The 13,705-nt window shown below is 34.7% G+C and overlaps 1 protein-coding gene across 1 annotated transcript; it reads left to right on the forward strand.

Moving 5' to 3' along the window:
- The first annotated feature begins 786 nt into the window (after positions 1-786).
- On the forward strand, positions 787-12,637 carry LOC107567439 (cytosolic purine 5'-nucleotidase-like). The gene is made up of 16 exons (XM_016253114.1): positions 787-824; positions 4,227-4,418; positions 6,129-6,220; positions 6,299-6,356; positions 7,468-7,561; positions 8,595-8,648; positions 8,806-8,889; positions 9,017-9,058; positions 9,180-9,281; positions 10,422-10,488; positions 10,587-10,757; positions 10,861-10,912; positions 11,196-11,256; positions 11,421-11,597; positions 11,739-11,825; positions 12,004-12,637. The coding sequence occupies exons 1-16, from the start codon at positions 787-789 to the stop codon at positions 12,085-12,087; spliced, it is 1,455 nt and encodes a 484-aa protein (XP_016108600.1). The 3' UTR covers positions 12,088-12,637.
- The last annotated feature ends 1,068 nt before the right edge of the window (positions 12,638-13,705 follow it).

Here is a 13,705-nt window from a genome sequence, read left to right on the forward strand (position 1 = left end):
GAGGCTTACCAAAATTGCTCAGAAAATTGGCTTAATGTTACCAAGTGGCTGTTTTATTCTTTTATTCAAATACAGTAAATATTTTAAAGATGTTTTAAAAATGTTGTTTGTTTAGATTGTCTATTCTCAAAATACATATCACATTATTCACTCAAAAACTAACACCCATTAAAAATGGAAGACAACTTTCTTCTGATGAATACAAAAAAATATATTTAAAAAATGTTTTATGATCAACCAGTTGTGTTTACCATTGACTGCCATTGCATTGGCCAAAGAGACACACGCACGCACACACACACACACACACACACACATAAAAAAGCACAATTTAAATTGGTTTTGTTTAGGGATGCACCGATACTGATACTGGTATCGGGCCCGATACTGATCTCCTGTACTCGTACTCGTTAAAATGCCCTGATACCAAACGCCGATACCACACAGCATGTGATAAGTGCCATATTCAGACAAAGAAACACCGACAACAGACAGCAGAATGGAGTTATTAGAGATTAATGATGTCTACGAAGTATGTGTATGCAATGAATATAATGTTAAACATTCAGTATTAACGCATGAAAAAGCTGATTTTATATATATATATATATATAAAAAGAAAGCCAATTAAAAATAATAAAATTAATAATAAAATAATATATAATTCGAAAATATCACTGCTAAAAGTTTCATTTTGGGGTGAACCTGCCTCTGAACTGTTGTAGGAGTTTGGTGACAGCTTCACACTGCTGATTATAATAGAGTGATACTGGGAGTGCGCTCGCGATGGAGCCGCGCGCCGCCAAAAAAGAAGTGCATCAGAGGTAAGACCGGGTGTTTACCCTCACAGGTGACGGGCTACAGGAACACAGCTCTTAGTATGCAGGTATCTCTTCATATATGTAGTTAGTTTTTATTAAAAACAATGGTTAGACTACTCAAGTAGCCGTTTTCTGTCATCTGTGTAGCTATGAAGTGTCTTCATTCAGTATTCTTTATCATATCAGGCTCAGTCATGGGATGTTTTTGGGGGGAATTAAGCCTCTGTTTATCACAATGGCATTTCATATCGATTGATAACACAATTAGATGATAATAGCTCCACTGACATACTTTAGGTTTCTTGCCTCAGAATGGCTTCAAGCATCACACGCTTTCACATTCACTTGGACCAATGTCCCAGATATTAATAGCTAAACAAAATGTAACTTTTTTCAAACAATGACAAGACCATGAATCATTCATAAAACAATAACTGCTTAATTTGAAAGGAATTTATTTATTTTAAGTCGTTACAGGGTAAGTACAGGAGTAAGGCTACTGATCAATATTAATCAACAGCATGTGGTCACACTTTATTTTAAAGTCCAATTCTCGCTATTTAACAAACCATTAACTACGACTTTGCCTCAGTAAACTACTAATCTGCTGCTTATTATTAGTTTGTAAGGGGATGTAGAATATGGTCATGGTCATGTGATTAATAAGTGCTAATAAACAGCCAATATGTTATTAATAGGTATGCTAATAAGCAACTAGTTAATATAGTGAGAATTGGTCCCTATACTAAAGTGTTACCCAGCATGTATACTTACTATAGGGTTAGGGTTCGGTTTAGGGTTGGTTGATTGTAATTACGTATAATTTACTCTATAATTTACTAATTTAACCCTATGAGTCACCACAACAAAGTAATTGTTGAGAGATGTTAAGACTTCAAAAACAATATTCATAAGTCAACTATATTTCTTTTTCAACAAATTTCAAATATTCAACTTTAATAAATCTGCAAAAATGTCAACAATTCTGTGTTTTTCTGTCAATATGGGGTGCTGTGTGTACATTAATGAGGAAAAAAAATTAACTTAAATGATTTTAGCAAATGGCTGCAATATAACAAAGAGTGAAAAATTTAAGGGGGTCTGAATACTTTCCGTACCCACTGTATATGTATGTGTGTGTGTGTGTGTGTGTGTGTGTGTGGACACTTATGTCAAATGAATTATTATCCTTGAGGATTTTATATATACCCCAATACTTGACACACAAACCGTAATGGTGACAATCAATAAATGTAAAATGTGTCTTACCAAAAGTGTCTTAATATCACAAGACAACAAATTTGTTCAGACAACTGTTTAACCAGTTGGGACAACATTTGGAGGAATTCTATTAGTCTAACACAAACTTTCAAGAAATGCACATTTCTTAGTGTTTGAGACTCGAAAGGTCTCGTAAACTGACAAACATATAGCTGATTTTTTTTTATTTTTTATACAGTTCTCGTGTAAAATATTTCAAGCTTAATTCTTTCTCATATTCAGTATAAATTGTTGAGGTACATTTTAAATATCTTTGGATTCAATCAAATTGCATTGTCTTACTATTTTTCGATTTCTTAGTCAGTACTTTCCACCGTAAATATAAAAACGTGACTGGCGAAACTGCCAAGAAGAGAGAGTGCCAGTTGGCTGTTCCTTCACCCCTATTCTGTTGAGCATAAAAGAAGACATCTTGAAGAATGTGGGTAATCATACTGTTGATGGTAGCCATTGAGTTTCATAGAATGTAAAAAAAACGATGCAAGTCATGGGTTACCGTCAAATGTTTGGTCACTGACATTCTTCAAAATTCATTATTTTGTGTTCGACAGAATAAAGAAACTCGTACAGGTTTGAAACAAGTGGAGGGTGAGTAAATCATGACAGTTTTAATTTTGGCCACTAGAGGTATGTTGCATCACAAAACACTGTGATTTTATTGAATTCAACGACAATGGTCGTCACAAGAGGCAAAAATTTATATATAATCAACGGTAAAAAAATAATAATAATTGAATAATGCAATGATTTCCAAAATGTAGGTCATGGGAATCTTTTAGTCCTTCGGAAAAAAAGGTACAACACTTTCGAAAGGTACTAATAAGTATACTTTAGGTACTAATATGTACTTTTAAAGTATGTATATGTACCTTTAAGGTACTAATATGTACTGCTTAGGGATAAATATGGTACATGTAGATGTATCTTTTGGCTTTTGTACCTTACGGTAATGCTACAGTAACAGGAATGTATTGATTTATGTTCAGTTGCTTTTAAGTCAATGTGAACTATTATATCTTAAAATCCAATCACTTCTATCAGGAATTGATTGGATTTTTGGAAAATAAGCATGTGTTGGGAGGTACACAGAAGGGAGGGATTTGTGAAATAAAGTTGTATTCGAAATGGAAAAAGTTTTTAAAATGTTGATAAAACTATGAACTCGAGGATTTTTAATATGGAATAATGTGCAATTATGAACTAGAAATGTGTGTTAAGAAGTTAAAGGATTCGTTTTGATTTATGTTGACTATTATTTGGACAGAAGTTTATTTCTTTTGTCTGGTCCTTTAAAAGATACATTAACACATTTTTCATGATACACTAGTTCAAAAGTTTAAATGTATTTAAAAGAAGTCTGTTATGCTCACTAAAGCAGCATTAATAAAAAATACAGTAAATGAAAATGAAATCATGAATTATGAAAAAATATTGTGAAGTATCACAATTTAAAATAACAGTGAACTATTTTAATATATTTTAAAATCAAATTTATTTCTGTGATGCAAAGCTGAATTTTCAGCATCATTACTCCAGTCTTCAGTGTCACATGATCCTTCAGAAATCATTCTAATATGCTGGTTTGCTGCTCAAGAAACATTTATTATTATTATCAATGTTGAAAACAGTTGTGCTGCTAAATATTTTTCAGGATACTTTGATGAATAGAAAGGTTAAAAGAACAACATTTAATTGAAATGGTACTGTTATGATTACTGTTATGTTTGATCAATTATAGCATCCTTGCTGAATAAAAGTATAAATTAAAAAAAGACCATTCTGATCCCAAACTTTTGAACGGTAGTACACATCATCACATAATTCCAATATGAACTGATTTCTTTAGTATAAGACAGTAGTCCTTAAGTCCACTTAATTTTCATTTGGAAATCAGCCAGCTTGTAGTTGCTGTTGAGTCTATTATAAACCATTCATGAGAGACTTTGTGGGCAACCATACAAATAGAAACGTCCTGCGTTACACCAGTCTCAAGGGTCTCATGAAGCAGAAGGTCGCTTGAGGTCATCATTAAAAACGGGCTGAATACCAAACACAGACTATCTGCTCAATGATACTGCTGGGGGAAAATATAAATATGAATGAACTCTTGTTTTAACTCCTTAGAGGGCCATATTTTGCTATAAATTATTCACTGAATGCTCTGAATGCTCCCAGATGTTGGTTCTTTCAAACGTTCTCTCTTTCTCCTCTTCTCTCCAGAGGTCTGGTGTACGATACCACGTATGGGAACGTGTTGAAAATAGACTCCAATGGAAACATCCTGGTGTGCATGCACGGCTTCGTGTACCTGAGAGGGTGAGTGAGGGTCAGCGGTGTATTGAGTGAGAGTTTGCTCTCAAATGCCCCCTCAATCTTTCTCTGACAACAGAAGATTTCACCAAAGTAGAGTGCTGTGTGGGACAAAACATTAAAGAGAGCCAGGTTGAAAGGCAATAAACCCAGTGTGAAGAAGCAGCAGCAGGGTCAAGAGCTGTTACAAACAGATCAAGAGAGACTAGCACAGCAGAGCGAGGCATTTAGTCTTTAATATCGCAAGTTAATGCACTCAAGGTCTTATTATTGCAATTATTATAGCAATAGTTAGCCTAAACTTAACATCTTAATCACTCTGATTCATGAACAAATCATTCAGACCAGTTTTGTGAACCAGATAAAAATGAACCAGTGATTTTTTAAAATCATAACAATACAAGCTTACAGATGTGCTTACAAAGCCATAATTGGAAACAAGTTTTTTTTGGATGTGTTGACTCATTTGCAAACAAAGAGGGAAACACCTAGACACATTTGTGTGTTCAATTAGGATGTGGTTTTCATGAGAAAACGAAACCTGTTTTGTGAAAAGCTGGTTTGACACCATTTTGGCAACAATTAAATGTTCAGAAGTTGAGAAGAGCTGGAAATTAAACTGAAGTTAATGCTCTCCGTTTTTACACAAATTCATCAAGCTGCAACATTTAACCCTGTTACCTAAGTTGCTGTAAGAAAAAATAAAATCAATTTAAAAAAATAAAATTTAATTATACATATAATAAAAACATGATGATATTTGGTTCAAAATTGTATCACATAATCCTTCAGAAATCATTATAATATGCTGATTTGATGCTCAAGAAACATTTCTTATTATTAGCAATGTTGAAAACAGTTCCGTTGCTTCATATTTTTCTGAAAACCATGATACATTTTTCCCCCCTAGATTCTTGTATGAATAGAAAGTAGTTCCACCAACTTATGTGCCGAAATACAATTGGGTAAACTGGAAGTGGGCGCGTTTTACAAACCAAAACAGAGACTGACATACCGGCCCGGAACGCACATTTTCAAAGGAGAATAACTGACTGTAGCATTGTTTTCCGATAAACAAGTATGTTAACTTAGCATGTTTCTTAAATATCTGCAAACATATTATGGTATTTTTATTCTTTAGTCAAAAACTTACATACAGCACCTTTAAAATACACAACCATATTTACACGTTTATATTCCCACAGAATTAAGAACAGTAGCGGCATCAGGACAAAAAAAAAAATCATTCTTGTTTTTATTATTATTCTCACACTTGATGACAAACAGAGCATGGATCAGCACTTTGAGTGTCCTCATGTATAAGACAGCATAATAAAGGGTGTTTCATTAGACGCCACCCGACATGGGGTATTGTGGGCATGGTTTTATTTAGCAAGGGATCAGTTGTTTGAGAACAGTAGTTGTTAGCGCTCTCTCAACACTAGCTGCTGTGCCATATTAGCTGGACAGCTCAGTGACAAACTGTTATTGTTCTGTCACAAGCTTTCCGACATGTTTCAAATATGGGGTGCTGTGTGTACATTAATGAGGAAAAAAAATGAACTTAAATGATTTTAGCAAATGGCTGCAATATAACAAAGAGTGAAAAATTTAAGGGGGTCTGAATACTTTCCGTACCCACTGTATATATATATATGGTGTGTCAGGAAGCTTATTTGCCTGCTGTTATTCTCATTAACATGTATCTGTTTACAGCGGACAGGTCGATGAGTATTATCCAAACAAGTTCATCCAGAGAGACGACACTGACCGCTTTTACATCCTCAACACGCTCTTCAACCTATCAGGTACAGTGGCACATTTACATGGACGTGTGAAAGGATAATTGATTTTGTTAACAAGATTTGTCCCTCTCCTTTTCTCAGAGACGTATCTTTATGCGTGCCTGGTTGACTTCTTCACCAAAAGCACCAGATATAAAAAGTGAGTCAATTATTCTTTATAATTGCAAGATTTATGGCTCTTTTACAGCTTCACTGTTTCTCAGTCATGTGAATGATATTCATAATTAGCAATGTTTGCTAAAGCAAGCATCACTATCAATCTTGCTTATGCTTACAGCTAGGGATATCAATAAACCTTTATAATTTCAGAAGGTTCACACGGCACACATTAAAACCCAGAACACATTAGCAACCAGAAAACAAAGCATAAGTTATTTTATATATATATATATATATATAGTTTTTTAAACCTTCAGACAACTTAATTTAATGTTCTAAAAAAGTTTTGTGTGTTTTTGTTGAGTATCATATTTGATACATCAGGCTTTTATGGCTCATATAATGTGATATAAGAGAATATGGAGCTCATAATGAGGAAAAACATTTAAATGTTATTTAGAGGCACAAACTGAGCAAAAATATGCAATTTGGTGCAGATGTTGTTATTTATATGCGCAAAAGGTATGATGAAATTCTAGCTTGTAAAGTAAATCATATCTTTATAGCAGTATAGCAGACTGCTTACATAAAATGCTTCTAAATATCAGTTCTCACTCCGTTTATCCCAATAATATGCATTAGTAAGATGACATTTAATTGCTTAGCTTTAAGATAAAAGCTCTGTAGGTTTTATTGCTAAATGTAGTGCAGTGCAATACAATGAGGATTGGGAGATGAACAAATAAACATTCCTCAAAAGCCTGATATATGACCGTTCTCTGTAGATCCCACCTTCTCGTGTGCCACGATTGGTCAATTGTGTACAAGTCCTGCATGTTATTGGTCAAACTACTTTTAGATCATTACCTTCAGCAAGTATGAAAACAGGAAAACAATGGCAAAACCTGGATATTTTAGGCAAATCCTGGCCAGAACGTGTCCCGTAAAAATGGCACGTATGGTCACCCTATAAAAAAGTATAACTTATCAATCAGATGACAGGAGGTCATAATAGATTATGAACAACAGTTTTTTTTCCAGCCATATTTTGAGCATGCTGAGTCCTAGCAAAAAACTGCTATCCCTGATGGGTTTATTTGGAAACTTAAAATATGCCCAATAAGTGTCTACAATCTTTCTCTCCCATTTAGTTGCCAGAAAGGGTTCAAACACGGTGACTTGTTCATGTCACACAGAAGCATGTTCCAGGACGTGAGGGATGCCATGGATCACCTTCACGACACGGTAACCATTTTTATATTGACTACATTTACGATTTTACTTACCCTCTTGTGAAAGAATTTACTTACAAAGTTAGTTCCAATTAAAATATGACTTTAAAGGTAGGGTAGGTGATTTTGTAGAGGCTAGCAATGGCAAGCTAGCTTTGAAAGCATAAGATCCCACCCTCCCTGCAAATCACTCTCCAAAGCCACGCCTCCAAAACACATGACCGCGCACAAGCAGAGCAGAGGCTAACCAGAACATCACAGTACAAAGGACATAATATGTGACCCTGGACCACAAAACCAGTCTTAAGTAACACGGGTATATTTGTAGCAACAACCAACCATTGTATGGGTCAAAATTATTGATATTTCTTTGATGCCAAAAATCTGTTTCATGAAGATATTTTGTAAATCTCCTACCGTAAATATATCAAAACTTAATTTTTGATTAGTAATATGCATTGCTAAGAACTTCATTTGGACAACTTTAAAGGCGATTTTCTCAATATTTTGATTTTTTTGCACCCTCAGATTTTTAAATAGTCGGCCAAATATTGTCCTATCCTAACAAACTATACATCAGCGGAAAGCTTATTTATTCAGATGATCTGTTTCAAAAACTTGACCTTTATGACTGGTTTTGTGGTCCAGGGTCACATATTAACGACTTCCATTCTCGCTCGGTCTGCAATAGCATAACGGAACACGCTGATGACGTATTTATGGGCGAACAGTGTTCACAGAGGTATGCAAATACATACGCTGACAGGCAGGTAGGACAGCCTATTGTAGCCTTTGGACTGAGGGATTTGATTGGATGAACATTTTATGGTCCTATGTCCTCCACAGATGATATAAATGATATAAATACATATAAATACATTTAGACCACTTAACATATTGATTGTTATCGGGATGTGAAGACAACCAGCATTACAAAAAAAAAATCACCTACCCTGCCTTTAAGAGCAAAATATAATCATTCCATACAATGTGAGTGTTTCACACTACAGTGTTTTTAACCAGTCATTGATGTTTTTGTCCTATAGGGCACTCTGAAGGAAAGAACACTGAAGAACCTGGACAAGTATGTGATCAAAGATGTAAGTGGTAATTATATAGATACTGTTTATATATTTTTTTCTCTTTTCTCAAATCGCCTGAGAGAAAATCCTGTATGTTAATCATTATTATAGCTATGTGATTATAGGTATTTGTATGTGGCAAAAGACTCATTCATATACGTATAATTTGATCTAGCCACGTCTTCCTGTGTTACTGATCCGCATCAAAGAGGTCGCCAAAGTGTTTCTGGCCACCAACAGCGACTTCAATTACACCGAAGTAAGCAGAGTGCCAGACCCCTAGAAATAATTTAAACTGCCACTGACAGGCTGCATATCATTGCACGCCATCATTAATATTCAGAATTGCATTTTAATGACACTGTATTATATTTTTCTCAAATTAGGCTATTATGAAATACTTACTGGATTTTCCGACTGGCTCTAAGGTGAGCAGCATGATCACTCTATAACTGACACAAAAAACAGTGTTTAGTGTTGACTACTTATGACTCTTCTTGATCACACACATAAAGATATTCAGACTCTGAAATGACTCGTGTTGTCTAGAACCCCAAGAAACCGTGGCGCTCGTACTTTGATCTGGTGGTGGTGGACACGAGGAAGCCCATGTTCTTCGCAGGGGGGACAGTGTTACGACAAGTAGACACGGTGAGTTATTAATGTTGTGGACTGCTACCTATATACACAGAAAAAGCTTCACTCGCTTTTAAATAAAGCATTTATTCAGGTTTTTGATCATATTTTATGTAAAAAAAAAAGCTATTATACATGATTATTTAATAGCAGAGAGAATATGAATCTGAAGCCTAAGAACATATCTAGACCCCAAAACCAGAAAAATGAAAACATTTACAAACATTACATTTTCGATAAAGTCCATTTCCCCCCATTTCTCTTTGCAGTGAATTGAAGTGTTTTGTTCTCAATAACATAAATCCTACCATTGTGTTAAAATATTATTACTTAATATTATTAAATATATATATTTTTAAATAGGCTGATTATAATTAAATTGTGTTCATCAAGAAAAGATGATATAGTTGATATATGTCATAATAATGGTCTAAATATGATCAATTCTTATATTATAAAATGTTATTCTATCATAAAATAATAAAAACCTTTGTGGGGTGACAAAACCTAGACATTTAACACTTTTTGCAGCTTATTATTTTTGTGACATTACCATTCAAAAGTTTAAGGTAAGTAAAATTTTTGAAAAAAACAAAAACAAAAAAAACAATTTAACAAGGAGGCATTAAATTGTTCTAAAGTGACAGTAAATGCATTTAGCATGTTACAAAAGCTTTCTATTTCAAATAAATGCTGTTATTTATTTTTTACTTTCTATTTATCAAAAAAGTGTAGCACAGTTTCCACAAAAATATGAAGCAGTGCAATTATTTATAAAATTAATAATGATAATAAAAAGTGACTCTTCAACATCAAATCAGCATATTAGAATGATTTCTGAAGGATCATGTGAGACTGAAGACTGATGTAATGATGCTGAAAATTCAGCTTTTCCATCACGGGAATAAATTACATGTTAAAATATATTCACATAAAAAGCTGTTATTTTCAATTAAAATAATATTTAACAATATTACAGTATCAACTAAACGCAGCCTTAGTTAAAAAAACAACCCCAAAAGCTGAACAGTAGTACACAAGTAACATTGTACACTGTATTATTTCATAAACACTGAGTCACATTGAGTTTAGTGAAATATCAGCAAACGTCTAGTTTAAGTTTGGACTGCACTCAGATCTCTCCTCCTGTTGTAGGACACGGGGAAGCTGCGTATCGGCACATACACCGGAGAGCTTCAGCATGGGACAGTGTATTCAGGAGGTACTCCCATGTTCTCCTCATCATGATCTGTTCACTCGGCTTGCATGAAGGCACTCCTTTGGCTTATGTCAGTTATCCTTGTTCAACCCCTTTCTTAGGATCTTCTGATATTGTCTGTGATTTGCTGGATGTTAGGGGGAAAGACATCCTCTATGTGGGGGATCACATCTTTGGCGATATCCTCAAGTCAAAGAAACGTCAAGGCTGGAAGACTTTCCTGGTGGTTCCTGAGCTTGTGAAGGAGCTGCACGTGTGGGCCGAAAAAGCCAGTGAGTGTGTGCTCATCTAATAAAACAATATTTCTTTACAAGAAATAATACAACAATATTTGGTAAAGGATGGATAAAAATACTGTCTTCTGTCTTTTTAAAGGTATGTTTGAGGAGTTAAAACATCTTGACATCTTCCTTGCAGAATTATATCAGTGAGTATGACTTCATCTCACACTGCAGTCACCAAGTGCAATACTGGACATGATCGATAGATGGCGCTAGAGCACTGTTCTTAGTTTATATTAATTCGATTTGTATTTTTATTATAGATTATATAGGCTTTCATTTTATAACATTTCCAGATTTTTCACGTATTTTGTCTCTTTACAAACTTTTTTTCCTGGGTATTTATGGACAGAAAAACCCCGAAACGCACACAAACAAACATCAACATCAAATGAACGTCTCAGCTGACCTCTCATTCTATCCCATCAGGCATTTAGACAGTGGAAGTCAAGAGTGCCCAGATATTAGTGCGATTCAGAACAGGATAAAGGTGAGCTCTGGGGATCATCTCATACTTTGCTGTGATGCTTTCACATCGGATTTGTTCGTCTTCATGCAAAATATGCTGACTTTTGTGTTTATACCAGAGAAACTCTATAGTCATCTCTTAAAGTGCTAGAACTGTTATTGTAAGGTTGTTCATTTGGGTTTCAGATGGTGACGTACGGCATGGATCTGTGCTATGGGAAAATGGGCAGTCTTTTACGCTGTGGTTCCACAAAAACCCTCTTTGCCAGTCAGTTACTGCGCTATGCAGATATATACTCTACCACCTGCCTCAACCTCCTAAACTACCCCTTCAGCTACCTCTTCAGAGCCCCTCTTGTCCTGGTAAGCTTGTCCTGGCTAACTAGACTGGAATATAATTGTTTTGTATTAATTATAAATATTCATATTTAACATATATATTTCAAATCTGTAAATATGAACAGGTGCTGGTGTTTTATGAATGTCTTTTGCTTTTATTTGCAGCTGCCACATGAGGCTGCTGTGGAGTCCCAGGCTAAAGATCAGATCGCAGAGCTGTCGGAGCACATGCTCAAAACCACCAACATCAAGGTTTGAATGGCACATTCACTTTCATTTCTCATTCCGTTATATATTTTTATGTATTCTTAATGTATTACACCTAAGCATCAATTATTATTTTACCAAGTTTTGTTTTAAATTGATGTTTTTCCCCCCCCTTTCTAAATATTAAAGCGATTTACATTATCATTGCATCTTTCCCACACAGCGGCAATGTGAGTGCGACAGCAGTGACTGTGGACGAGATGATAACTGTGCCCGAAATAACCCGGCTACATCTACAGAGACATGAGGACTGATTTTTTTTCTTAACTGCTGTAAATATTCACTTTTTATTTAGGGTGTATGTTTCACTTTTACAGTTTCCATTCCTGCCCTACAATGATACACAGCGCTTGTGTGGCTGATTTGCAGTATTAGCTCGAGTAATATTCCACTTCTGGCAGATAATTGTGATTAAACGGAATTTGCCAAGTTTTTTTGTGAGGTCATGTGAAGTTAAAAGCGTTTGTGTTGGTATTTGTAAAGCAAGAGTAAAATCTTTATTTAACCATTTTTATAAAACTTTTATATTCTGTGTATTTAATTAAGACCTTTGATAGAAGTATTTAGTCTTTTGCATGTCAGTCAATGCATTAAACTGGTTTGCAGGATTTTGAGCTCTCGGTGGTCAAATGTTTTTTTTTTTTTTGCATTTGTTTATCATATCTCCTCACACGTGACTGATTCCTATACAATAATGCAGGGATGTGCATATAATAACTTAAATTAGTAACTTTAAAACTGTTTCTATGTTCTGCTATTTATGTATTTACTATTTTTCATAAGCATATTGAAATGAAATAAAGTGCTTTATTTTGGTCTTCTTCTGTTGTTATTTATTTGTAACTTAGGCTAAATTAACTTAAGGTTAATTTTCAGTTGTATTTAGTTGAACTATAGTAGTTGGTTACTGCATGGGAGCCTTTTAAAAGGTTATCAAAGCCGTTTGATTTCACAAATAGACCATAGAGTATAAGGAACTGTATTAAAACGGCAAATTTATATCAAAAAGCAGTAACAACAGGTGACTAAAATGGCAAGGAAAAACACTTTTAATCTATAACGCGTAAATTAATCAACAAACGGACATCTTCAGGAAAATCCGTAAGATGGCGGCAAAGACTCGACTTGAACGGAGACCTATCCTTTTATGATAATCAGCTTCTGTTAGAGCATAATTGGAAAATTAGACCGTTTATCTTGACTTTGTATAAAAAGGTAAACAGCTCTTTAAGTATACCGCTACTGTGTTCGTACAGCAAGCTAATTTGTCTTTATTTCCGTTGCATCAACCGACTTTAACCTGAGAGGAACGACACCCTGCCTAAAAGTATCTTTTTTTCAAGGACCATAAAACAATATTATAAATGATTATCATAAAAGGCAGCCCATGTACAGGTATGTTGCTCCTACTGTGTAAACCAAGCGTTACAACTCAAGGAACAGCGTGTTATTTAAACTCGAAACGAATTTCTAACATTTACATAGAGGCCTGTGTGTAAATCCCACTGTAGTTTGTAATGGCCAGGAAAACAAGCCTATGGCACTTTCCACGAACACAGCACGTGAGGCATTAGAGGAGAAAATATGTGATTTTGTTGAGAACTGGGCTATTAGATATGTTTGTTAAACTGTTATTGCTTAACTTTAACCTTACAGGCAAAGCTGTCCATTAAAACAATGGTGATTTTGGCCTGTCTTGACCTTCATGACTGGATTGAACACTAACATAAAACAAACATCATTTAGACAATAAATTCATTACAGTACAATCTTTTGTTTAGGCCTACTAGAAAAGAAATTTAGCACACCGTTAATGGATGATTTTACTTAAATATGAAAAATAATGCTTCTTAATGAAGTAACAT

The sequence above is a fragment of the Sinocyclocheilus grahami genome, unplaced genomic scaffold (assembly GCF_001515645.1).
Source record: "Sinocyclocheilus grahami isolate Dianchi unplaced genomic scaffold, SAMN03320097.WGS_v1.1 scaffold1159.1, whole genome shotgun sequence".
Classification (NCBI taxonomy): Eukaryota; Metazoa; Chordata; class Actinopteri; order Cypriniformes; family Cyprinidae; genus Sinocyclocheilus; species Sinocyclocheilus grahami.

What these genes read in the sequence shown, in the direction of transcription:
- LOC107567439 (XM_016253114.1), top strand. Translation starts at nt 787, where the DNA reads ATGGAGCCGCGCGCCGCCAAAAAAGAAGTGCATCAGAG. An exon ending in CACGCTCTTCAACCTATCAG is followed by an intron (nt 6,221 to 6,298) that starts GTACAGTGGCAC and finishes TCCTTTTCTCAG; the next exon opens with AGACGTATCTTTATGCGTGC. An exon ending in TGGATCACCTTCACGACACG is followed by an intron (nt 7,562 to 8,594) that starts GTAACCATTTTT and finishes TTTGTCCTATAG; the next exon opens with GGCACTCTGAAGGAAAGAAC.